This window comes from Candoia aspera, chromosome 14 (assembly GCF_035149785.1).
Source record: "Candoia aspera isolate rCanAsp1 chromosome 14, rCanAsp1.hap2, whole genome shotgun sequence".
NCBI lineage: Eukaryota > Metazoa > Chordata > Lepidosauria > Squamata > Boidae > Candoia > Candoia aspera.
The window spans coordinates 6,688,976-6,713,892 of NC_086166.1; the positions used below are offsets into that span (position 1 = coordinate 6,688,976).

The following is a 24,917-nucleotide window of genomic DNA, read 5'->3' on the forward strand; positions in this document are numbered from 1 at the left end:
CATGTTGACTTTTTTGACCCCGCTCCCTGCAGATACTCTGAATAAGGCAAGGCTTGATTTTGTTTTTTTACTCCCCTGAGGATACCCCTGCAAGCCACAATTTATTGATTTCCTAACTGCGTCAGTGGCTTCCCATCGGGGCCAAATAGCTTGCTTGTGATATTTGTGGCTTATTCCTGGCTTGCTTTTGTGCCTTGCACAAGCCACTATCCGTCCCATAGCAAGCAAAGCAAGAACACCTCCAAAGCCAAAACTGGCCAAGGAGGCGGAATTTCTTTGCTTGTCTGATGCTGGCTTGCTTTGGGCTTGTTCAGCAGACCGTGAGTTAGATGGATTATACTTCAAGCCATTGTGGGCAGTTCAGCCACTGATAGCCAAGGCAAAAAGACTGTAGATCTGGAGCTCTAGCACCCCCTAGGAGGGAGATGGAGATGAACAAAGATTGCAAATGAGCTTTTGTTTCATTTTTCCATCCTGGAAAGGTGGACAGAACAGTGTTTCTGGCCTAGACCAGTGTTTCTCAACCTTGGCCGCTTGAAAATGTGTGGACTTCAACTCCCAGAATTCCCAAGCCAGCCAAGCCAAATATTTTTCATGAAAAAGCACTATATTTTTTTAACAAATAAAAAATAATGATGGGAAGAGTGACATTGTTGTACGTTTTTGCAATCATCTTTAATATCTGGCAAATAATTTGAATTTTGCGGACCTCCGAGAAGATCCCTGGACCACACTCTAAGAAACACTGGCCTAGAGAAATAACTTTGCCAAAAGCTGGGATGATTACAGCTTCTTACCTTGCCAAGAATGACATGGCCATCTCCAACTCAGCCCTCCATCATATCTTAGAGAATTGCTGTGCCTTGTTATTGGAGGCCATTTTTTATGCTTGATAGAAGGTGGTAATTCACTGGATATTAGCAAAGCTTTTAGGCGGGGGGCACACTGGGATTTTGAGAGTGCTTGGTGGGTCCTCCCAAGATGACTGACATGAACAGAGGAGCTTCTCCATTTAGAGTGGTCATCATGGAGAGCACAGCCACAGGCCCACCAGAAATCACAACAGTGAAAGTTGTGCCTCGCCCTCTCCAGCTTCCCAGGATTCCTCTTTTCTCTGGATAGGTGGGAGAACACTTCCCCACCTGCCATCGGGGAGGCCCAGATGCATCTGTGGACATCACACTGAAGTGAGATGGCTGATGTTTGGCCCCACAGCATGCCAGCTTGGTTAGTAGTGAAAAACAGAAGTCTTCTTCAAGCTTGACTCCACACACACTATATAGTGGTGCCTGGAGTCCATGCTATGTACATTGTGAGCCAGGGCATGAATCAAGAATACCAAAAATCCAGCTTAGAGGCTTCATGGAACCACCAGCAGCCCTTCTGCAACCTTCACAGCTCCTCCAGAAGAGAATTTAGCCACACATTTCATCATTTCATTGTTGGAGAGGAAGGGGGCACATTAAAGGACAGAAGATTAGGGTACTCATTTCAATGCCCTGGAAACTGCCCCCAGGGATCCTGTCCTGTGCACCCCACAGCACAGTCCCTGATACGCTCGGGGCAGCTTTTCAATGGATGGAAGTTGACCATAATTGGGTAAACTTCATCAATTCATTTCAAGGCAGCCTTGTGTGTCTGCCCATCCCTCCTCCTCCTCCTCTCCAAGTTTAACTGAGACCCCCTTCACCTCAATGAAGCTCTTCTACAAGCACCATCTCAAAAAAAGTTTTATTAGCATGATTAAAAACATGTGCTGAAGACCAACAGATAAAATAATTTCAGAAACACGGAAGAAAAAAAAGGTCTAGCCCGACGTTTGACCAACCCAGATTTCAAGTTGAGCGGCCGGACAACTCTATTGTCGGCATTCGCTTTATACGTCCTTGAGGAAAACCGGCTGGGCTGGCTTCGTTTGCGTAATTTCTTGGCAACGACTGGATCAGTAGTCCTAGGAGGCTAGATATAAAAATATCTCCACTTCATCAGATGTGTCCTGGATTTAAGAAATCATAATGGAAAGAATTCTGATGTTCTAAAAAAGATGTCCTTTTTTTTTTTTAAAAAGGGTATTACGAAGAAATTAGTAATTCTGATTTTCAGTCACGATGTCAACTGAGGTTAGACAACCACAAAAATCCCCCTTCCTGTAATTAATCGTAATTAAAAACAAAACCGCAAAATAAACAAGAACCAACCAATCCAAAGAATCAAAATGTCTCATTTCGCTGGTGGCTTCTGGTTGGACTCCGAGGACACGATTCAGATGGGCTTGAGCACAAAGACGGCGTCGTCCAAGACGTAATAGTCATTATACATGTCGCCTTCGCACAAGTACGGGAGCCTGGTGAATGCCTCGATGGCGAAGCCGGCTTTCTTAAAAACCTCTGGGAGGCTGTTCACCTGCTCCTCCCACGTCTGTCCTTTGATCTCCAAAACTTCGGAAGGGTTATCCCACTTGCCACCTACTGAGAGAGCACACGCTTTCGTTAGTAACTGTTTACCAGGCGGGTTGTAAACCTGGGGTGGATGCGGTAAACTAAGTTAAACCGAAACAGACGTTGTGTAGTTGTGTGATTGCAAGGAAGGACACTGGCCGCCAGTCATTTGTGATATAACTAAGCAGCACGCCTCCCTTTCTTTGTCTGAACAAGCATTCGATTAACTAGAAACGTTTGGATAGCATATATTAGTTTATATATTTAGTTTCTCATTGTTTTCTTTCTTTGTAAATAAATCGACTTACATGGTAACAATTTGTGTAACATGATATTCATTCTGTGTGTGTGTGTGTGTGTATGTGCTAGTGTTCACTGTTGTGCTTCTTGTCTGGATGACCCCTGAAGGGATAACATCAATCTTTTTTTTTTTAGGTAACCGACTGAAGCCAGCTCTAACCACAACCGATCTTGTTTGTTTGTTTGTTTGTTTGTTTGCAGGACTTCTATGGCCGCCTTTCTCATACAATGACTCTAGGCGGCTCGCAACAATCCATAAAAAACATAGTTAAAAACAAAAGTATCCTTTCCCCAGGTGCCAGACCAATCCTCCTCCCAGCTTGACCTTCATCCTAGCCCAGTGCTTGGGGGAACAGCCAGGCCCTCCAGAAGGCTAAAAGGGTGGGGGTCCCTCAGATCTCAGGGGGGAGGCTGTCCCAACAGACTGAGGTGGCCACTGAGAAGGTGCACCTCTGAGGTCCCATCAGATGGCAACGTTTAAGGGAGGGCACCTGGAGCACACCCGCCCTTTCTAACCTAGAAGGACGGGCAGATACCCCTGGACAGAGGCGGTCCCGCGAGTAATCTGGCCTGGTGTCACGTAGGGCTTTCAAGGTGATAACCAGCACCTTGAATTGCACCTGAAAAGCAACTGGAAGCTGATGCAGCTCACGCCGCAGTGGTGTTTCTTGGATGAACCACAGGGCCCCCAAAACTGCACGTGCCGCTGCGTTCTGGACCAGTTGCAGCTTCTGGACGGCCTTCAAGGGCAGCCCCATGTAGAGCGTGTTGCAGTAATCCGAACGGGAGGTGACTACGGCATGGGTGGCTGTGAGGAAGGCCTCCCGGTCCAGGAACGGGCACAGTTGGCACACAAGGCGGATTTGTGCATCTTTCTTTCTCTAACCGGTCCTTTCTTCCTCCTTGCCAAGCCACAGCAAGCAGCTTTTACCAAGAGCTGAACTGATCTCTTGCGGAGGAGTTTTGACATTAGCTTGGGGAACGCTGGTTCCTAAAGTTGGAGGCTTGAAATAATTAACTAATAGGTTCATTTGGGAAAAAAGCCTCTCACCCTCCCCGTATTCCTACAAGCTCCTGGTGAGGATTACTAAGTATCTGAAAAGATCTTGACGGTACGCTTGCGGACTGACTTCTGGGGAAGGCAGGAAGCGCCTCAGATCTCGGATAGCTGAGAGGGATTGTTCTTGTTTCCCTTTCACCTGGGAGACCTTACCATTCTCCACGTACGGGTGAAATGGCAGAACCAGCGCCAGAATGACTCGGCCTCTCGTCGGCTCCAGCACGCTCCTGATGTCTTTCAATACCGTCAGCGGCTGGTCGCAGCGGTCCAGCAGATTCAAGCAACTGATGACGTCGTACTGGAACCCGGTGGTCTGCCATTCGTTGATGCCAAGCACTCTGCCAAGGTGGGAAAAGGCACAGTTATACTCGGTCAAGGGTAGACTCCTCACTTCTCATTTGCCCAATAATGAAGTGAGAGAGAGCCACAAAAGGGTTCAGCCTTCAGCAAGGCTGTCCGGTATCTAAAGCCTGGAAAGAGAGCAGATTTTTCAGTTTGGATGGTTAGTATGTATTGGGCCAGTGGCAAAATCAAGGGGACGTGGCTACTGAATAAGGTGTGGAAACTGGTCCTGGGGATGTTGTTGCACAACAATTCCCCCATAATCCCTCCCCACTGGCCTTGCCGGGTGGAGTGGCTAGAGTTCAACAGCCTCTGAGAAGGCCAGGTCCTCCCCACTCTACAGTTTCTGCTTAGCTATTGGCAAAATTTACAGGTAGTCCTTGCTTAACGACCATTTGTTTAGCAACAGTTCAGACTTACGACGGTGGTGAAAAAACTGACTTACAGCCAGTCCTCACACTTACAACCATCAGCAGCGTCCCGCAGTCACATGATCACCATTTGCAACCTTCACAGCTGGCTTCCGGCAAGCAAAATTGATAGGGAACTGCACAATTCACTTAATGACCACATGGTTTGCTTAACAACCATATGATTTGCTTAATGACCACTGCAAAAATGGTTGTAAAAATCCAGTCGGATTTGCTTAACGACCACATTGCTTAGCGACCAAAATTCCAGTCTCAATTGTGGTCGTTAAGCAAGGACTGTCTGTAAGCTTAAATTTAATGAGGAAGGAGAGAAGCAGGCAAAGGAGTTCAGTTGGTGTGAGAAGAGGCAGGACAACCCAGATGTGGAGGCCAAGATGGAAAGGCCCAGATGTGGAGGCCATGATGAAGAGCAGTGTTTCTCTACCTCAGCAACTTTAAGATATTTGGACTTCAACTCCCAGAATTCCCCAGCCAGCAAGTCTGGAGTTGAAGCCCTAGGAATCTGGGAGGTTTTTTTTTTTCTTTAACTGCAAAATTCTGCCTCTTTCTGTTTACTGGTGCGAGGGCCACGTAGTGCAAAGAATGAGGGAATCATCTCGGACACCCTCATTTGCTTACATATAAATCAGCCGTAGAAAACACGTTAGCGCATTGATAGATCCTAGAAGAGAATGAAAAATTGCTAAACATCTGTTTTGAAGCAACACAGGGTCCACTTAGTATCATACCTGTATTTTTTCTTCTGAAGCTGCCAAATCATTGTTTCAGACAACTCGGTCACGTACGTCTCTTCAAAGTGGGGACTCATGACTTTGGTGACTTCACCATCTCCAGCTCCTAAATCGAGAAGCCGACGGGACTTCCAGTCTGGATTGATTTTGAGCAGTCTCTGAAATTGTTCAGGTGAAAACACAAACATGGAACCTCTTCCCAGCAAGCTGAAATGTTAAAGACGGGGAGAGATGAGTTTATTTTGGGAGGGGGCAAATGGGAGGCCACGTTTCTTTGATGTTTGTTGGGGACACGAGGGGGACCCTCTCATTATGGAGAAACCAGAAGGTAAGAAAAAGCCTTATCAAGAGTTAGACACTGATTCACCCCTAAAAAGCCAAACCCTTTATTCAGACAGATCTTGAAGTTTCAGCTCTTGAAGCGCTTGTTAAGCGGAGATGCTAGGACAGGATGGGGGCCTTCGGCCTTCCGAACCCAGGCTCCACATCAGCTCTGGCCTCTTCCAAACCCTGTGTGAGATTGCACACGTTTCCTTCCCTCCACCAGGAATTTCTCCTGTGGCGCTCTTCCTCCTGACAGTGGTGTTCCATTTGAACTGGCTCCACCTTCAGAGGGCATACAGGAACAAGAGGGCAGGGCCGAGATTCCACCCCAAAGACCCCCCTCCTTTTTAAAAAAAAATAAAATGAGGATATGCAACCATGGAAACCACCGGTTCAAAGAGAGGCTGAAGGTGACATGGTTGGGGCAGAGCAGCTGGAGGTGAGATTAATATTTTAAAACTGCCTGACGTGGCGATGACAGCTCACAAGTCATGACCTGAGACTGACTTTCCTGTGCTGGGGAAGAAGACGGCGAAGCAAACAAGCCGTTTGTTAAGGCCTCTGCAGCAAGGGACAGCCAGAGTCTCGGTAGATCTCCAATGGCTAATCTGCTGGCTCTGCTCTGAAGCCCGTAGCACAAGACCATATAAGCTGCGACAGAGGTTCTGGTGGAGGAATGAATAAAAGGGGAATCCAAGGTGAAAGAAAATAAACAGGTAGTCCTCGACTTACGACCACAATTGGGACCAGAACGCCCATCACTAAGCAAGGCGGTTGTTAAGTGAGTGATGCCTGATTTTATCACCTTTTTTGCCGTGCTCAAGGGAATCACCACAGTCATTAAGTGAATCACGTGGCTGTTAAGCAAATTATTTTTTTTGTTATTTAGGGAGGGCACAAAGGTCATCCCAGCCCGCAATAGAAGGCATTTTGCTGGAGGACACCCTTCCAAGCTGGTCTATTAGAGACTGAACATGTGCGAAATTTGATTTTTTTTTTAATCAAACCCAAGAGTCTAACAAGGGTCTCACACTTACCCATTGATAGACGTCCTGGACATGAACAGGCTAAAAACAGAGGATACAAAGGAATGATAAAGTTGAATGAACAACCAGCCAGATTTCTCGATACTATTGTTCAAGAAGATCCGTGTTCCTTGGTCAAGGTAACTCTGGATAAAGATAGGCTGAAGTGCTTCACACAGCTGCTCCGTATTGCACACATACCACTAGAGGGAGGAAGAGGTAAGAATTACTACTCCCATTTCAGCTCTGCCAACAAGAATGCGCTCTAGATTAAGCAAGAATTACAATCCAATGGCAAGCACATGCTTTGTCTGCCGGAAATCCCAGAATTTACCATCTACAGTTTAAAAAAGACTCTGGGGGCAGGGGGTGGGGAACAATATAGCTTAGAGATAGGGCACCCACTTTGTGCATGCAGAGTCCCAATTTCAACTCTTAACATCTATAGGCTACTAAAACTTTTGTGTCTGTTTGTAACCTTTAACTGGCCAAAACGGTGCGTCGCAGGGCAACTATTTTTGAGCCAAGGTACCTCAGATGGGCTAACTTACAGAAGGGCTAACTTACGCGTCCAAAATCCAGGACCCATCACTCCTGTCATGGGAACTGAAATTTGACAAATTTTATAAAGCATTGTATGACATAAAAATTATCAAAAAACATTTTATGACGTAATACAAAATGCCATAAAACATTTCCTGTGGTCAACTCCTGATGTCTGACTGGGCTATACAGTTCAGTATGAATGACATGGGCTACTTTCGAGGCAGGACCATCTCTGAAGGTCTCCCTGGATTTTAAAGAACTTTTCCAGGGAAGGCAGCACATTAGAAGCTCTGCCACTGCTGAAGGCATTGAGGAATCCGGTAAGGAAATACCTCTGAAATGATGACCCAGCGGGTCACGGGTTGTCTAGTCTCTTCTCAACAGCTGGCAAAAACTGCTGTTGGAAGTCCTAGGAAGCTGCTGCCAGTCAGTGCTAACAATGGGCCATTTCATGCAGTATAACACAGCATCAGTTCCTATGTCTAAGAGCTGGAGATGAGCTGCTGGTCAGAGTAGGTAACACTAGGCTGTATGGACAAAGACTACACCTAGAAAAGGAAGTCTCTTTTGAACCTTAGTTGATATACTGCTCTAATTTAATAGGCAAAAATGGCCATGACCATTCCCGTTGCTTAGGAAACTCTTTCAACAGGAGTTTGCAACTAATATTCACAGTAAAATCAGTCAGACCCTGTGAGGTGCCTCTGTCTTCCTGAGGACTGTGTGGTTGCTGTATTTAAAATACTTTGATTCCATATTCCCACCTTATCAGCTCCTTTGGCAGTTTAAAACAACGAAGGATAAAATCTGAGTAATATATGTACATTAAAGATCCTAAGGCTGCAGGCAGCCCATGAAACCTTGACTGCATCCGAGAGACCTCTAAAAGCAGTTACTGGATTGTAATGTTTAAGGTGACAGATAATGAAATGCATGAATGGACTGCAATCATAATTTGAATTCAATATAAATTACATCAAATTTAAGATGCATCCTGTCCCCAGTCCCCACTGGTTTTTGGATCACCAATACCGGCTTGCTGAAAACATTAAACAGCCTAATGAATAATCTAATTAGCGGATGGTACTTTCATTCTACCTGGAAGCAGAATTCTTTGAAGATGCTGTAAGCAGATAAACTGACCTCCGATGTTATTCCAGAACCCAGTCTAGTGCCTAGAGGTAAGAGTGGCCTCTTTCTGTATCTTTATTTACCTATTTATCATTAGGTAAAGCAGGCACTGGCAACTTTTGCAGGTCGGCAGGCACATATGGAATTTTCAATTCACAAGCCTGCCATAGCAGGCATGGCCAGATACCACACCAATTTAGCAGCCAGCCAGCCACTGAAGTAGCTCCCCCACTTTAGGATGTTCTCCATCACTCTTGTCTTTTCTTCTGGGCAGGTGTGCAAATTTCCAAGCAAAGCACTGGGTTGGAGATACCTTCTATGTTAATTTTCACAGGATGCTGAGGTACCTTCTTGGAGGGCTGGGGGGTGTTCAGAGGCATTATCGAAAAGAAGTAAGTTGATGAGGGCTGGAGCTTCTTAGAATTAAATTTGAGATTTAAATCAGTTTTTTTTAAATTAAATTTGGGACAAGACTAAAATTGGCTGAAGCTGAGAGAATTAAAAAGTTCTCTATAAAGTCCTCAGTCTAGCCCCGAGTTTCTCAACCAGGATTCCCTGGGAGATCACGATTTATTTTAAAAAATTATTTCAGATTTGGGCAACTGCACATTCAAGAGGTAAGTTTCATTCTTCATTTTTAGTTTAAGAACACTGTTAGTGCATCTAGACAGGCCTACCCATGAAACAAATATAATCATTTTGTAACTTCTGGCTTAGATTTGAGCCTGAATGGACAGGTGTTCCCGAGGCCTGGAAAATATTTCAAGGGTTCCAAGGTCAAAAGGTTGAGAAAGGCTGGTCTAGCCTCTGCCAAGGAGCTGGGGAGAAAAAAAGAATGGGGGTGTGGGGAGTGGGATTGACTGAGAGAGATCAACAGATCATGATCATATTTGTTCCCCTCTGATCTAGATGGGCTGCTGGAATCAGACTGTTTTAAGCAATCTTAGAAACATCAGCAGGGCCATTTTACAGCACTTCCTGTTCTTGTCAGGAAATGTATTAATGTCTGACTGTAGGGCTTCCTGCTGTTCTAATTATCTTCTATGAAAGCTTGTAAATCTTCTGTGCTTTTCTTGAAAGGATGGGAGGAATTGATTACAAGGCAAGCTTTTCTTTATATAAAAGATCCTAGCCATACAAAATTTAGCAGCAAAATATTGAATTACCATAACAAGTTGAAAAAGGCACAATGCAGGCAAACATCCAAACTTTCAGTCCCGTTGTTTTCTATAGTTGCATGTACGATGTCATCTTTACTCCCCCAGGTTTATAATGGAAGAAAATTATACCTTTCAATTATCCCCTGGAGAATTTGATGGAAAGGACAAGACTGTCTAAACGTTAATGTTATGATCAGGAGTCTGACACGCCAGCCTAACTTGGTGTGTAGGATGTCATCTTCTTACAATACATGAGAAAATGAATTTAGAATGAACTGAAAGGTATGACATCACAACACACAAAGAACAGTTGAAGCTTAATATTAGGTAATGTCTCGGCAACTGGCAGGACTGGGTTGATCTTGTCAGGCCTTGTTAAGAGTTGGATGGAAGACCACCAAGTGATCCCAAGGCTGCAGACTAGACTGGGAAGTAAAAAGAAAAAGAAAATCCCAGTGGCAAACTGCTATATACTGTTGCCAAAAAAAACCCTGCATGGACCTAGTTAAATCTTTCAGTCTCCAGATGGGAATTCACTGTTTTGATTATTTGACTTTAGAACAGTTAAACCAGTGTTTCTCAGCCTTGGCAATGTGGCTGGGGAGTTCTGGGAGTTGAAGTCCATACAGCTTAAAGTTGCCAAGGTTAAGAAATAATGAGTTAAAATTTATAATTCATTTTTTGAGGCCAACCTGCAACATTACAGCAATATATATTAAATCCAACCAGGTCATCAAAAAGTCTTTAGCCAAATTAAGGATCCTTTAATTCCCCTGATGAATTAGCTCAGGACTCCAAAGATTGGCAAGGAGAAGGCTGGTGAAAATGTTGACCAAGAATGCTGTCAGACAATCATGAGATGGTTTTCCTGGTTAACTGACAAGGAAAACTTGTAGTTTGTTAACAATTTAGCCTATTTTAATACTTCTTACAGTTATTTGCATATTGACCCAGTAAATTCTATTCTAAAGAATAATATGTCAAACAGAATCACATTACAGCTCCAATTCAGGCTCAGTGAGAAGTTAAAACTAAAGGTGGATTCCATTTAACAAATTTATTTATTTATTTATCAATCACATTCATGTAGCCAGGGATAAGAACCAGTCCATAAAAGGACAGCTGCCGTTTCCTTGGCTACTCCTTGCTTTTTGACCACAAAGCCCACCTAAAACCAACAGAGTTCAAATAATATTTATATCTAACTCTACCTGGCACAAGTGGAATATCTATAAATCATGTTTCTTTCACAGTTCCAGCTTTCTAGCACATGTTGGCCCACATTCAAGACCTGAAAACATTTACACTTATTAAAATACTACTAAGTGCCAGGCGTATAAATAATATATGTAAGATCAGAGTTGTCCAGATGTTTTAGGATCCAGCTCCCATAATCCCATAATAATACTTGCTGGTAGAATACTCAGAAGAAAAACAAGCAAGCAGAAAAAAGATGGACAAGACCAGGAACACTGAATCAGAAAAGAGCACCTGACCAAAAGGAAAGAATTAAGAAAAAGGTGATGGAAAGGGTGGTAATGAAGGCTGAAGTACGTGGGGGAGGGAGAAAGAAACCAACACCACAAACATGAGGACACAGGTGTTACCAAAACAGGCATACCTTGTTTTACTGCGCTTCACAGGTATTGCGTTTTTTAACAAATTGAAGATACATGGCAACCCTGTGTCAAGCAAGTCTATCGGTGCCATTTTCCCAACAGATTGGCATTTTTTAGCAATAAAGTGTTTTTTAATTAAAGTATGTACATTGTATGTTTACACACAACGCTATTGCACACTTAACAGACTACAGTATAGTGTAAACATAGCTTTTGTATGCACTGGGAAACCAAAACATTTGCGTGACTCGCTTTATTGCAATATTCGCTTTAGTGCGGTGGCCTGGAACTGAACCCGCAACATCTCTGAGGTACGCCTGTATATATTAAGTAAAAGGACTGGCCGTCAAATGCTACGCTGGCTCGGAATTCTGGGAGTTGTAGTCCCAACACAATTGGAGAATGCCAAGTCGGAGAAATCTGGCTTCAGAGGAAGAAGAACAAAAAAGGTCCCTGCGTCACTTTCACAAGTGGAGATCCTGCAAACTAAAATCTGGGAAGGCAAATTTGTTTCCTTCATTCCCATCACCACCCTGCTATCTGCTATCCATCCACAGCAAGGGGCACAGCTAGTGCACTGCACAAACGGGAAAAGGAGGCTGTGCCAGGACACGATCAACAACTGGGGGATTTGCACGGCAAGAAAAATATTTCCAGTTCCTGGATTTCCAGTTCCTGGATATCCATGAGGTTTTAAGCCCGGGGAATTGAGAAGGGAGGCTTTTTCAAGCCATGGGAGTCTTCACTAGTGCTGGTCTTTCCTGCTACAGACCTACAAAAATGGGATGGGGAGGGCTGAGAAAATGTCTTACACGTTGCCTTCCGGTCACGAAACCTGTAAGGACATGTCATTTGATCTGTTCTTTTCCCGTTCAGATTATGTTCTGCTATTGTTGGTCTCTGCATGTTGGTTTCCCATGCCCTGTTCTTTCTTAGGATTTCGGAGGGGAGAAAGGAGAGGAGGGGTGGTGGGGATCCCCAGGATCACCTGTCCCCTCCCGTCCCCTCCTTGGCCCTGGCAACTTTTCCTTCCTGCCTTGCACTCCAAGAAGGAAAACAGCCCATCGATCCCCACCCTGGAAGGAGAAACACCCAACACAGATCCCACCCCGCTTCCTTCCTTCCTTCCTTCCGGACCCAGTTTTATTCCTTTCCCAATCTTTGTGCCCTCCCTCTCAGACCCGGACGGGAGGACTCCCCCATCCCGAAGAGGACACTGCTGAAGGGGGGGTCCGAGCAGGGAGGAAACTTCGTTGGGGCCAGGCCAGGCGTCACACCCCAGGTTGGGGGTCTCCCCCCAATGGGCAAGGTCAGGACCCCCTTGGGGAGGGGCCTTCGAGTTGGAGGGAGCATCGCAAGGGCTTCTCCCCCCACCCCCCACAAACTGTCCCAGGTCCTTAGAAACGCCATATAAAATCAGGCTGGAAGTCCTGAGCCCACCCTTTGGAGGGAGGGAGGGAGGGAGGGAGGCGGGAGAATCCGAAGACCACAAAAGGGAGGCGGGGGGGGGAGTCTGCCCCGGTAGCCCCCATTTCTCTCTCTTCAGGCCGACCCCCCCGCAATCCATCGTGGGGGGGGCGGGACCCTACCTGGTGGCTCTCCTTGGCGCCCGGCGCTGCCTGGCCGGGGCTGCTCATCATGTTCGCGTACAGAGAGCGGGATAAAGGGCTCCGGAGGTAGCGAGCGGGGCCAGACCACATCCTCTTCCTCAGCAGCCACAGGGAGACGGCGCAGCAGCCCAGCCAGGCCAGGCAGAGTCTCATGGGGGGGCGCGGGAAGGGGGCGCGGAGCAGAGGAAAGAAAGGGGCGCCCGATCACCCCCTCCCGCAACCACCGCCTCCTTTCTCCATGGCGGCGGCGGCGGCAGGAGCCAGCGCGGGGCTCCCCATTTAGCGCCCTCGCAGCCACGCACCCGCAGGCACCGCCGGCGCGCAGCCGAGGCCGGAACCCGAGGCCCGCGGAAGGGGGGCCCGGCCGGACAGGATGGCCAGGGACACGCACGCGCCCGCTCGCTCGCCCGCGCACACACCCGCCCGCCCGCCGCCGGACGAGCTCGCCTCAGCCGCCTTCCTCCGCGCAGCCGCGCGCACGCTCGCCGGGGACGCGGCGGGGCGCGCGCCTCGGCCGGCTCCTCCAATCCCGCGTCACCGCACAATGCTCGTCGCGGGGCCGCGCGCGCGCAAGGGGACGTGCCCGAAGGCGCGCGCGCACGCCCCCCTCCCGCCCCGAGGCGATCGCGGGGTCGTCGGAAAGCGGCTGCCCTCCGAGGCGCCGGCGAGGTCCCGATCGTTAAAACGACGCGAGCCGCTGGACCCCTCCTGAGACTCCCCGGAGCCTGTTCTCTAAAGGTAGACTTCCCCTGCACAGGGAGGCTCCCTCTCGCACGTCCCGAGACATCAGATTAAAAAAAAAATTGTCACGTTCCTCCAGCGTCCTCTTCCTTAACAGCCTGCCCGTGTCACGCCAGGGAAGAAACCAGCACATGACGACCCACGGCGCCGTTAACTGCTCATCAGGTAGACTGTGCCTGCACAAGGAGGCTTTACGTGGCCTGCAGCAGCAGAGAGCCTCAGAAAGACGACTTGGTCTTTCACCACCAAAACAGCCGGCAGTGCATCTGACGAAGAGACTTCTTCATATTAAATGGAAATAATGGGAAAGATTTTTCCCTCCCCAAAGAAAATCGCTCAAAGGAAATCTTACTGCTCTTGCATGGGAGAGAACATCTGTGATGGCTCATAAAAAACTTGTACATGTTCCAGAGTTCTTCCTAACTGTTCATTTCAGTGCTCCACGTTAAAAAAAAAAGCACTTTTACAGAATAGCTTTAAGCACCTGGAAACTCCTTATAGCATACCAGAAAAAAACCTTTTATGCTCTGCAAAAAAAAAAGTTATCTTATTTTAAATGGAGAAACAATGGGTGATGATGAGCAGGTCACTAGAAGCTGAAGAGAACGATGATCCAGATTTATTAAATCAGAAACCTACAAAATATCAAACTTTTCCATATTCTCCATTAATAACTTATTCAAAAATTAAAGTTCCTATAATGGGGGAGGCAGTTTTTTTTTTAAGTTAACTTATTGCTGGATTGGCACCATTCCCACCTTTAAAAGAGCTGAACAATTATACCAAGCGGGGATTCTGTATTATGAAAACCCAAAGCCCAGGCCAATATATGCTATTGATTAAAGCGGGATTTTAGGATCTGTCTCCTTTTATTCTGCCAGCAAAGTTTTAGGATAATTAGCGTTGCAGTAAATAAATAAAAGCCATTGGCATCAGCAAGTATTCTGGCAGATAATTAAAACAAAAAAAGCCAGCATTATAATGTTACTACATGTGACAAATTGTACCTTAGCCTTGTTCAATCAGTTGAGCTGTACTGAAAAATAGCATTGTTTATGACAGCAATAACAGTTGGAGAAAGTGTTTTAAAGGTCTGGCCAAATAAATGTGGGTGTTTCCAGTTCTTAGGTGGTACGTCTCATCTGAAGCCTGCTCTGTTACCAGTTCTTCCAGTTTACCAAGCAAGCAGGAAAATTACAGAACAGTGTTTATACAACTTATTCCACCAAAAATGTCACCTAGGTAAGCCAGTTGCATTACATTTCCTGTGATATGTCCACCAGCAGAAAGAAATTAAGGCTTTAAAAATGCAACCCATCGGAACCATTATAGTTCAATTGATAATAAAAGGCACCACAGTAAGGCCTTACCAGATTAAAAACTTCAGGGTAATATATTAAAAGGAGTGGGAAAGGCGCTGGACTGGAAGAGCCAAAGAACCTGATAGGCCAGGACTATTTCAGCATGGGAAAGAAAGAAGGGGAAAAAAAGCTAAAGCCTACCTTAGACAGGCTTTCTAAGAAATCAGTTCCTTCCTCCAATGTTATAATAAGAACAGCTAAAAAAAAGAGTTGGCTTGTATGTATGCATTACAAGTATGAATAACACAATAATCCACTGGGCAAAGGATAGTACGATTTATTACAGCATAATTCAGACTTCATCCTAATCGAGTAAAAATTGTTTTCCATTCATTATAAATTCTATTGAGAGGTAAAAACCAAAGACTTTCATAGAAAGAAACCCAAAGTGCTGTTTTAAAGTAAGGCAGAAAAAAAATGATCAGCTGGAACAAATACAGAAATCCTACGGGATAATCGTACATGAGATTATCTGTGTGGCGTGGCAGTTAAGAAATCCAAAGCCCAATAGATATTTCTCCTGTGGCCCTCGAAACCCAGCTCTACGCTTGACAGCTCAAGGAAGAGCTCAAGAAAGCGAGCTTTTCCTCTGTTACCAAGCCTTTCCCCCAAGTCCCCATGAAAGCTTCTGCTCTTCACTTCAGCTCTTCCACCATGTGCTCCTATAGTCCCTCCTCAGCCACCACTGGCAAACTCCGGTGTTGTGTGCCTCACCATCACTGCCCTTTGGGACATAAATACAGCAGAGCCAGCGCGCTCAACAGAGCAGCAGCAGCTTCTACGATTGTGTCAAGCCTAGTTTCCTGGCGGTGCAGCCATCTACATTTCCCTTGCCTGCTTCAACCTGTCAGCCTCCTTTCCAAAGTGGAGGCAGTTGTGGGGCTTTTTGGCAGATAAAATCTAAGTAACAAAACAAAGAGAAAGGTGGTCTTGTCATATATACTGGGGGGGTGGGGGAGGGAAATCAACAGTTTTCCTGTTCTGTCTGCAGTAAAGAAGGATTTAATTACAGGGGTGGGATGGTGTTTAGATGCCTCATCCTGAGGTTACTTGCATCTCCTTTTTTTGGTCTTAATCGGAGGTAGGCATTCATTCAGTCAGTCAGTCAGTCAGTCAGTCAGTCAGTCCCCGCCCATCTCCTCCCATCGGGGGACTCCGGGCAGTTTTATTTATCCCTTGGATGATAATGTGAGATAGAAACTTAGAGTACCCATCAAGTCTACTTGCAAGATTTAATTTGCCTCCAATTACCTGGTACATCAGTGGAACTAGAAAAAGATTCCTGCTTCCTGATAAAGCATGGTAAGATTTAAAACTACAGATGATCATGAAATGGCAAGGCTGCATTTCATTTGCTAGGCCAAAGGGTTAGGAAAATCCCGTGTTCTTGCTCACAATTGACACCTGTCAATTAAACACTCTGTTCGCTAATGCTCACACGTATAGTTCACAGTATTGGCGTCAGATGGGTATTCTGGATGGAAAAAGGGGTCCATGTCAGAATCTGTATCACCGCAATGCAGAGTGGGACCAGACAGATCATGTAGAACATGGCATCATGGAGACCTAAGAACAGACTAGGAGAAAACATGTTACGACTTACAGAACAAAGTATCACGATGGCCCATCCTCACTGTACTGATTTCGTTCCCTCTCTTCAAAATGATCTTTTCTTTGCATTCGGAACCCGGCTTTCTAAGCAAAAAGTGGAGTTCTCCAGTTGGTCTTCAGGAAAATCACCCCAAATGTCCCTGACACTACTGAATTCACCCGTTGATTATCCAGACAACCCACTCACAGACAGCCTGCTTCCCAAGGGCAGCTATGCTCATCTTTTGCAGCAAAGCCAAAAAGATGTATGTCACCTTCAAGGCTAATTAATGATCATGTTCAGAATTACCATCCACTTCATCAAACCCACAGTCTTATGTGAATCAAGAGTCAAACTGAGGGTGTGTGTAAAAAACCATAAAGCTGTAACTATTTTAGGCAGAGACCTGGGCTTGACTTTAATAATAACCTGCCACTTACCTTGGATCAAGATCAACAGCTTTACTATTCAAATCTGCATAACCAAATTGATTTAGTATAGAAACCACAAGCATAGGAGCTAAAGACTGAGCTGGTTTTGTAAAGAGGGCATTCGTTCCAAAAACCATAGAGGAGAGGGGTGATCTGAAATGTGAAACAGAGACCTGTGTTACTTGACATATTAATATAAACAGCTTGGCATTTAATATCCACAACACCTATTGTTTCATTTAAGATAAAAGGTGGACATTTATTTAAAGAGTACCCACCGTCGTCTATGTTTCTTTAAATCTGTGTCAACAATATCGGCCAATGGCAAATTAAACAGACTGAAGGACGCTTGAACCATTACCCTGAAGAAACAAAATAATCTGGTGAATTAGCCCGCACAAGTCAAGTTTGTATAGTAAGTTTGTTCATTACCATAAAGTATTTTTAATTATGTATTGCTAAATTAAAACAGCACGGATCTGGAACTCAATCACTAGGTATTACGGATGGGCACCATTTTGGATTCAAAAGCAGAAAGGTGGTTTAGCGAAAAATTTCTCAAGCTCAGCAACTTTTAAGGGGTGTGGACTTCAACCCCCACAATTCCTCAGCCAGCACGCTGGGGAATTCTGGGAGTTGAAGTCCAAATAGTCTTAAAGCTGCCAAGGTTGAGAAACACTGGCTAAGCTGTAAGCTAACACTCAAGGATGATAAATTATTGATCAAACTACCTGCAGGGATCGATCTTTGGGGAAGCTAATCTGGCCTTGCCTTGTTCCCACATCTAACTAGACATGTCCAGGCATGAACCATGCAGAGATGCAACACCAAATACTGTATTTTAGCCACTGATAATTAAACTGTAATGAACACACCCAATCCTCTTTTTAAAAGCACCAGAATCAAAGGTGGTCACTCTCTTCTCATGGATTATCTAGCACCATGGTAGAAACAGCTCACTTTGCAAAGAAAGATTATGGTTTCAAATGGTTTGGGGCCGTTGACACCTTAGCTTCAAATTTCTGAGCACAGAATCCTGGCAGACATTTGGTGTCAGTTGCAGTTCTGGATTGAGAAAATCTCAGTGGTTGCTAGATGGCCAGAAGCAGTTCAAGGTCTCTATCTTCTTGGTCTCCCCAGTTTTGGCAGCCTAGAACTGCCAGCAGTATTCTTAAGCGCCTAAAAGTGATGATAAGTATTTGCTTACATGTTGACAGTGAGATAAATAGCCAGTAAGTAGTAATATTCTCGACCCAGAATGAACATGATAACCGCAGCTATTCCTTCCAGGTAGAAAGAAAATAAGACAATCTTGTAATAACCAAATTTCAGCAACAAAGTGTGACTGATGAGCACAAGACACTGAAATACAACAGGAATAAAAAGAAGGAGAGAACAGTATTAAGATTGTTATTGTACTGTAGCCTTGCTATGCAGGTATAGTACTTACATAACCCTATCGAAGAATTGGTAAATAATATCAAAATATCACTTGCAAACATCATCTGGTGCTTTACTGACATACAGAAGTATGTCTCTTAACAGGCTGTTTATACATTTACCTGTACAGCACTGCAAAAATGACTTCACTTATGTTTCTAGAAAGACCAATTTTGTCTCCAGCCAATCCTTACATAAATTCATACTTTAAATATCCCTCCTTCCTTCCCTCCCTCTCTTCCCTGGCCCAACCAATCACTAAAGTAAAGAAAAACTTAACAAGCCAAAGTCCCAATCACAATATTGAAAACATCAAACACAACCAAATAATCTGACAAATTGGACTATATCAAACGATAAATAAAGGTTAACGCTGCATGACCTGTGGAGGAACAGATGCTAATGAACTAAGAAAGGGGGGAGAGGTTTAAGAAAACATGCTTCACTAAAAAAATGTGCTTGGAGATGAAGTACTAGATTTCAACTTAAGCACTGAGCACTTAGGCTTAAACAGCGTCTTCAGCAAGCTTTTTGAGAAGGGCGTTTAACTCTGTGTCACACTTAGTGGACGATTTAAACGTCTGTGGAGAGATTTATTTATTTCATTATGGACACTATAATACTGGCCCCAAGAATTTATTTCCAAGCAGGGATGAAAACTGTGGCTTTTCCATTCACGTTTTATTCTCGCCATATTTTCAAAGTTCACAAAGCCTTTTTTGGTAACTTGCCTCCAAAGGTGAATTGAATTAAGACATTTTTAAAGTAAAAAATTAGGAGAGAAACTGTATTTTGAAAGCAAATAGGCCAGCTGAGCGGTATCTGAAGTGGCAACTCTCAAATCCTACCTCTTAGCATGATGGTGTAATCAAAAGAGGGAACAAAACTCCACAAAAACACTTTTTGGAAACTATTCATTACATTCTGACACGCACTGTGTTCAAAACAAATATATAGAATTTTTTACTGGTGTACACATAATATACAAGTGTAGAAATGAGTTGTATTTTGTGCTGGGAATAGGTTATATATATTACATATATATGATTTACATATATTACATATATATAACCTATTCCCAGCACAAAAAAATTGGTTGAAATCAGTAGTGCTAAATCTTTGATTTATTTTTATTTTATTTATTTACATATCAAACTCTGGGTGGTTGATCTTGAAACATGATGTTTTTCTCCAAGATAATCCCTAAGTTTTCTCAGCAAGAAGTATACTTAAATCTGCTGGGAATCAACACATTTTAAAAAAATGAGAAAAAGAACACAGCTTTCTGCCTACCTGGGGACAAATAAAACCTGCCCCATACATAAGACTTCTGACAGAAGACGAAAGAATTCCCTTTGGGATGAGATTATCTGCAAAGATCATCATGAAATTGTTGCAGAAGGCTAAGTGGAAAACTTGGAAAAAGTTCATGACGACAAAAAGCAAAAAGTTTCTCTGAGCCAAGATCTGGCCGGTCAAGGAGAACACAGAAGACCAAGAAAGAGGGGTGCTGGTGCTTTCTGGATCGGACCCCTCCATCAGCGCTTCCTTTTGCTCATACTGAGTGGTGCTGTAGAAGCCAGTGTAACACATGCACGCAGCGGCAATGGCTCCCACCAGCACCGTGAAGGCTTGAAAATAGGCGAAGTGCTCCATGTTAGCAGAGATTAAACCACAGAACAGGATGCTGGTTGATCCAACTAAGCTTGCAACCTGGTTGTACTTAATCAGCTGGAGGCGACTCTCGTGTCTGGTGGAGATTTCAGCAAAAAGGGCGCACTGCGCCAGCAAGACGAACGTGAGCAGGCCATCAAAGGCGCACAAAGCCACAATAAGATGCAGCCCACAGAGCCAGTCGTGTTCTTCGTATTGTTTCCAAGGAAACCACGGGAGGAGGAAAGCCAGGGCGTACAAGGGAGCGCCGTATAAAATAGAAAACTGACGTCGGGAGCAGCAGGGCGCTTTGGAGGTGTCTTGAATGTACCCAAAGAGAGGGTCGTTGATGGCATTCCATATCATAAAAACAACCTAGGAACAAGTATCACAGGTCAAGCCTCACCCAGCAAGCAAGACTGGAATTCACAAAACCCAAGGATGCCCCGCAAGTAATTCTCTATCGAAGTTAGGAAGCCGCAACCAAAGAATTCTAATCTGCTGTGTTTACAACAGAAACGATATTCGGATCTTTTTGCACCTCGTTCTCAGCCTACGTAGCAAAGGGCTCGGCCCTCCCTTTGGCACGCAGGTGTCCATCCCCCTGGGTTTTGCAGCTGTCGGGAGTAGCTACTGGGCTGACCCTCCCTGGCTGTGTCAGAATGAGCTGTAGATGTGGGAGCGGAAGTGAAAGTTTTACACCTCAGCCGAAACCATCAAATGGCTTACGCTCCACAAACAGCATGAATTGGGACATGTACAAAAGAATTAAAGAAATCAAAGAAACTAACACTGTTTTTTCCAGAGAGATTGGAACCATCTGGGAAATAAGCCACGATAAGTTCTCCCATTCTAAGGTCCCAACAGTTAATTGATCACGCTTACACCTTTTGTAACAACAAGATGGAGTACACAGTGTTTCCCTCCTATTTTACCCCATAACAGCCCTGTCAGGTAGATTGGACTGAGAGGGAAGGACTGGCCCAAAGTCCCCTAGGGATGTTCCACGGCTGAGTGGAGGACTAGAACCTGGGTCTCCCCGCTCCTAGTCCAGCACCTTCACTACTGCACCACAATCACTATCAAAAATCAAGCTCCCTGCTGAGTTTCAAAGTAGCAGCATTTGGGCTACAAGTCGAATTTTTACTGATTGCAACAGTGTACAGGTAGTCCTCAACTTATGACTGCAATCAGGACCAAAATTTCCATTGTAAGTTGTTGCAATTGTAAGTCAAGTCACCACGTGACTGGACCCAATTTTATGACCATTTTTACGACAGTCATTAAGCGAATCCAGCTTCCCTAATGGACTTTTTTGCTGTTTTTTTCCCGAAAACCGGCAAAAAAGGTCACAAATTGCGGTCATGTGACCCCAGGTCGCTGCAACCGGTCGCAAATGCGTGCTGGTTGCCAAGCACCCGAACTGCAATCACATGACCATGGGGAGGTAGTACAATGGTCATTAAGTGCGAGTACAGGTCCTAAAGCACTTTTTCTGAGGCTGACATAACTTTGAACCATTGTTAAAAGAATGGTCATAAGTTGAGGACTACCTGTATTGCTAGTTTTATACCATCTCTCTCATGACAAGCCGTTCTTTTTGAATTTAAAAATATGATCTACTTGGAAACAGTACACAAATAACTACATCAGTGTCATTTACTATACCTGCCCTTGATGGAATGCTGCTTCTGAGATCTTGTACTTGTTTAAAAAGAGTTTAACGTAATAGAAATTGAAGATGCTGTTCATCATTCCAGCGCCTAAGGTGGTCATCGAGTAGGCAAGAGCATTACGGTGAAGTCCTAAAACAGACTTCATTTTTCTACTGTTTTTCTTCTTCCCTGTGGAAAAGAAATAATTACTATTGAAAGAATGAAGTATATATGGCTTGTAATTCCCATGGAGCACCTCAGAATATGAGTTTTAATTTTTAAAATCCTACTTATAGCTGGAATCAGAATTTAGAGAGTTAAGAATGAAGTTCATCAGTTTAGAGCACAGTCATAATTTTGTGGAATTTAGTGTGTTTCTGTGCAATATATGATGGAACACAGAGACAATCAGCAGATGATTAACATGTAACATGAACATGACACTGTAACACCATGTTTCTCAACCTTAGCAACATTTAAGATGTGTGGACTTCAACTCCCAGAATTCCTCAGCCAGCCTTGCTGGCTAGGGAATTCTGGGAGTTGAAGTCCACACATCTTAAACTTGCAACAGTTGAGAAACACTGCTATAATGCATAAAACATTACTGGACAATTTTTGTATTGGAACAAAATTATTACAGAAACATTGCTCTTGAGTAACAATAAAAAGGTTAATTCATATCAGACCAAAGTGACAATTTTATGCTTTTGGGCCTGTATTCATCAGCAAACTTTGTAAAATAATGAAAGAGCTGCATCAGATGGTAAGTATGTTACAGGCTGGTAATTCGAAACAGGATGGTTTGATGTGGTTAATCTGATGAGTTTATGAGTGAAAAAATGTTTTATCTAATGTATTGTGCTGAAATTTTTAAAAATTAATTTGTGACTATCAGCTGTACAGATGTATTCCTTTCTCTGTGAGAAAGGAATTAATATTTTCAGATGGACTGTGCTATATATTAACCATAATTTTGTAATGAATAAGTTTGGAAAGGATTTAGTTATTATTTGCATGTATAATAATGAAAAAGAGCAAGCATGAATATGTTGGATGTTGGCCCAATATAGGTGAAGATAGTAATGAAAAGAGCAAAAGATGGGTGACTATATAAATTTGAATAAATACATTTAAAAACGCAAAAATAAGATGGTGTTAATCCTATTTCATTAGATTTTAATATATGGCAGAATTTGAATATGTTACAGATCAGGACTTTTCATCCTCAACTAGCACATAAAACCATGGATTAAATTATGCTGGCTAATAGCCAGTAAAAGCCCAACACTTTGCTTGAACAAAGGTAGATGTTGACAGAGAATATAAATCTTCCTTTAATTAGAATATAGTTCACATGACCCACTAGAGGGCAACGTTTTCTCACCTACCTTTATCCATGCCTAGCAAGAGAGCTTAGCAATTGGACAGATTTAACGCAGAAAATAAGAGCGTGGCCTTCTCGGATCACGAACAAATAAAGGGCAGCTTTTGCTTTCCAACTGAGATAATACAGAAGGAGCACAAAAGAGGCTGCCCCTCCCTTTCACCCAAATTTCTCTTTTTAAAAAATATTTAAATTTTAATAAACCAAAACAAAATATAGCCCAAAACACACACAGAAAAACCGCAATTCAACAGAACTACCGACTTAGAAATCCCTTCAAAACGGAGATATTTAATCCACCCATTTGTACAATACGTTCCAAAAGCAAGCTAAAATCTGTTAATCAGAGGGCAGCGCTGCCCTTTATTTAATTCCAAAGGCATCCTGAGGTTGATGCAACTGATTCCTAGGGTAAGAATGAATGGCATGCAACACACAGAATACTTAACAGGACTCAGGGGTTTGTGTGCGTGAGGTCCACCTCCCACTCCTTGTCTGATCCCACACCTTGGCTCCTAGCACAGTAACATCTATTATATGGCATTCCTGTGTACTTTGTCTCATATAGTTTCATATATATATATATTCATAGTGCCTTGTCCAATCAAGCCAAGACTTTTACAGAACCATAGGCTTGCTTCATGTTTTGAAAAACAAATGCCCCCTTTGATACTGAAAAAAAAAGGCAGCCCCACATTTAAATATGTAACAAGGAAGCAAGTTAATAAGTCTCTGCATAAAGCACAGGATAACAATAATTCTTCTGTCTCCAAAGTGCTACACAAAATGAATTTGGATTCTCGCTGTAACCAGCCAACAGGAATAACCATTTTTCAATATCGGCCCATGCCCACACTTTTAAAAGCCTTAAATATTTATGACTGGGAAAACTTTTGTGGACTAAAGCCTATTCCAAAAGATAATGTAACGTTTCTTAAACTTTTTTCTCTCAGGACTCCTTCCCACTGTTAAAAATTATGGAGGACCCCAGAAGAGCTTTTGTTTATATGGTTTATATTTATCAATATTTACTGTATCAAAAATCAAAATTGATGCACTCACTGCTGCTGCTGCGGCTGGAGATTGTTGGATGGGATTTTAATATGGTATTCTTTTTCAACAGAGGCTGGCAAATAATTTTGATTTCACAGAGCCCTGAGAGGGTCTCGGGGGACCCCCGGGGGTCCTCAGACCACACTTTGAGAAACATGAAGAAACAAGAATTAGATTTTTAGCCGGGAAAGAGTTTCTGCCAGAAAAGTTCCTAGTGCCCTTCAGGGGTGCTCTGGGGAAGGCCACAGGAAGCTCAAGTCGCAGCAGAGCGGTGGATAGAAATGCAGAAGCCCACTCTGATTAAAATGGCTATTATTGTGATTATTTTCATAGGGCACAACGCTGCATTTACTGAACCCTGCCGAGGTAGGCAGGATTCATATTCTTGCAATGAAAACTCCCAACAGGCTTCAGTGGCACCGTTCAGAGGAACGGTATTTTATTCTATTTTAATTAATAATAATTGATTTTATTTATATTACCAGCAGGACCTTTTCCTTTTGTACCACCGTTGGCTGCCAGTCAGGACCTCCATCGCCCCTCCACCCGCTTATCAGGGGGTCTAACTCCTGCCCCCGGACCACCCCACCGACTTCCTCCGCCTCTCCCGTAACCATCCCCACGGCAACCCTGCCCGTGTCAACTCCGTGCTCAGCGGAACTTCTGTCTAGGCGAGGGGACCCCGCACGGCCCGCTCTCGCCGGGGCGCCATCCATTCCCCCTGGCAACCAGCCCCTCGCGACGCCTAGCGACAGCGGCCGCCCCCTCCCGCCCTCCAGCGCGAGGCCGCACTGACCCGCACTCCGGCTTCGGGCAACGCAGGCCTTGGCCGCCGAGGTCCACCCCCGCGGCTCGGTCGTCATTGGCCAGCGCGCGAGCACCCCGCGC

At 44.3% G+C, this 24,917-nt stretch overlaps 2 protein-coding genes across 3 annotated transcripts; both read right to left on the minus strand.

The window, feature by feature from the left end:
• Positions 1-1,717: 1,717 nt before the first annotated feature.
• METTL9 (methyltransferase 9, His-X-His N1(pi)-histidine) lies at positions 1,718-13,059 on the minus strand. 2 transcript variants are annotated; one of them, XM_063314832.1, is made up of 5 exons: positions 12,697-13,059; positions 6,664-6,854; positions 5,300-5,509; positions 3,952-4,136; positions 1,718-2,465 (listed from the first exon to the last, which is right to left on the minus strand). In XM_063314832.1, exons 1-5 carry the CDS (start codon positions 12,868-12,870, stop codon positions 2,263-2,265), a joined length of 963 nt encoding a protein of 320 aa, XP_063170902.1. In that variant the 5' UTR covers positions 12,871-13,059; the 3' UTR covers positions 1,718-2,262. The 2 variants fall into 2 exon arrangements, with proteins under 2 accessions (XP_063170902.1, XP_063170901.1); XM_063314831.1 differs by having other exon boundaries at positions 1,718-2,468; positions 12,697-13,057.
• Positions 13,060-15,073: 2,014 nt separating this feature from the next.
• Positions 15,074-21,796, minus strand: LOC134505254 (transmembrane protein 180-like). Its single transcript, XM_063314879.1, has 6 exons — positions 21,603-21,796; positions 19,575-20,309; positions 18,049-18,203; positions 17,120-17,203; positions 16,851-16,994; positions 15,074-16,396 (listed from the first exon to the last, which is right to left on the minus strand). The coding sequence occupies exons 1-6, from the start codon at positions 21,753-21,755 to the stop codon at positions 16,267-16,269; spliced, it is 1,401 nt and encodes a 466-aa protein (XP_063170949.1). The 5' UTR covers positions 21,756-21,796; the 3' UTR covers positions 15,074-16,266.
• Positions 21,797-24,917: the final 3,121 nt, after the last annotated feature.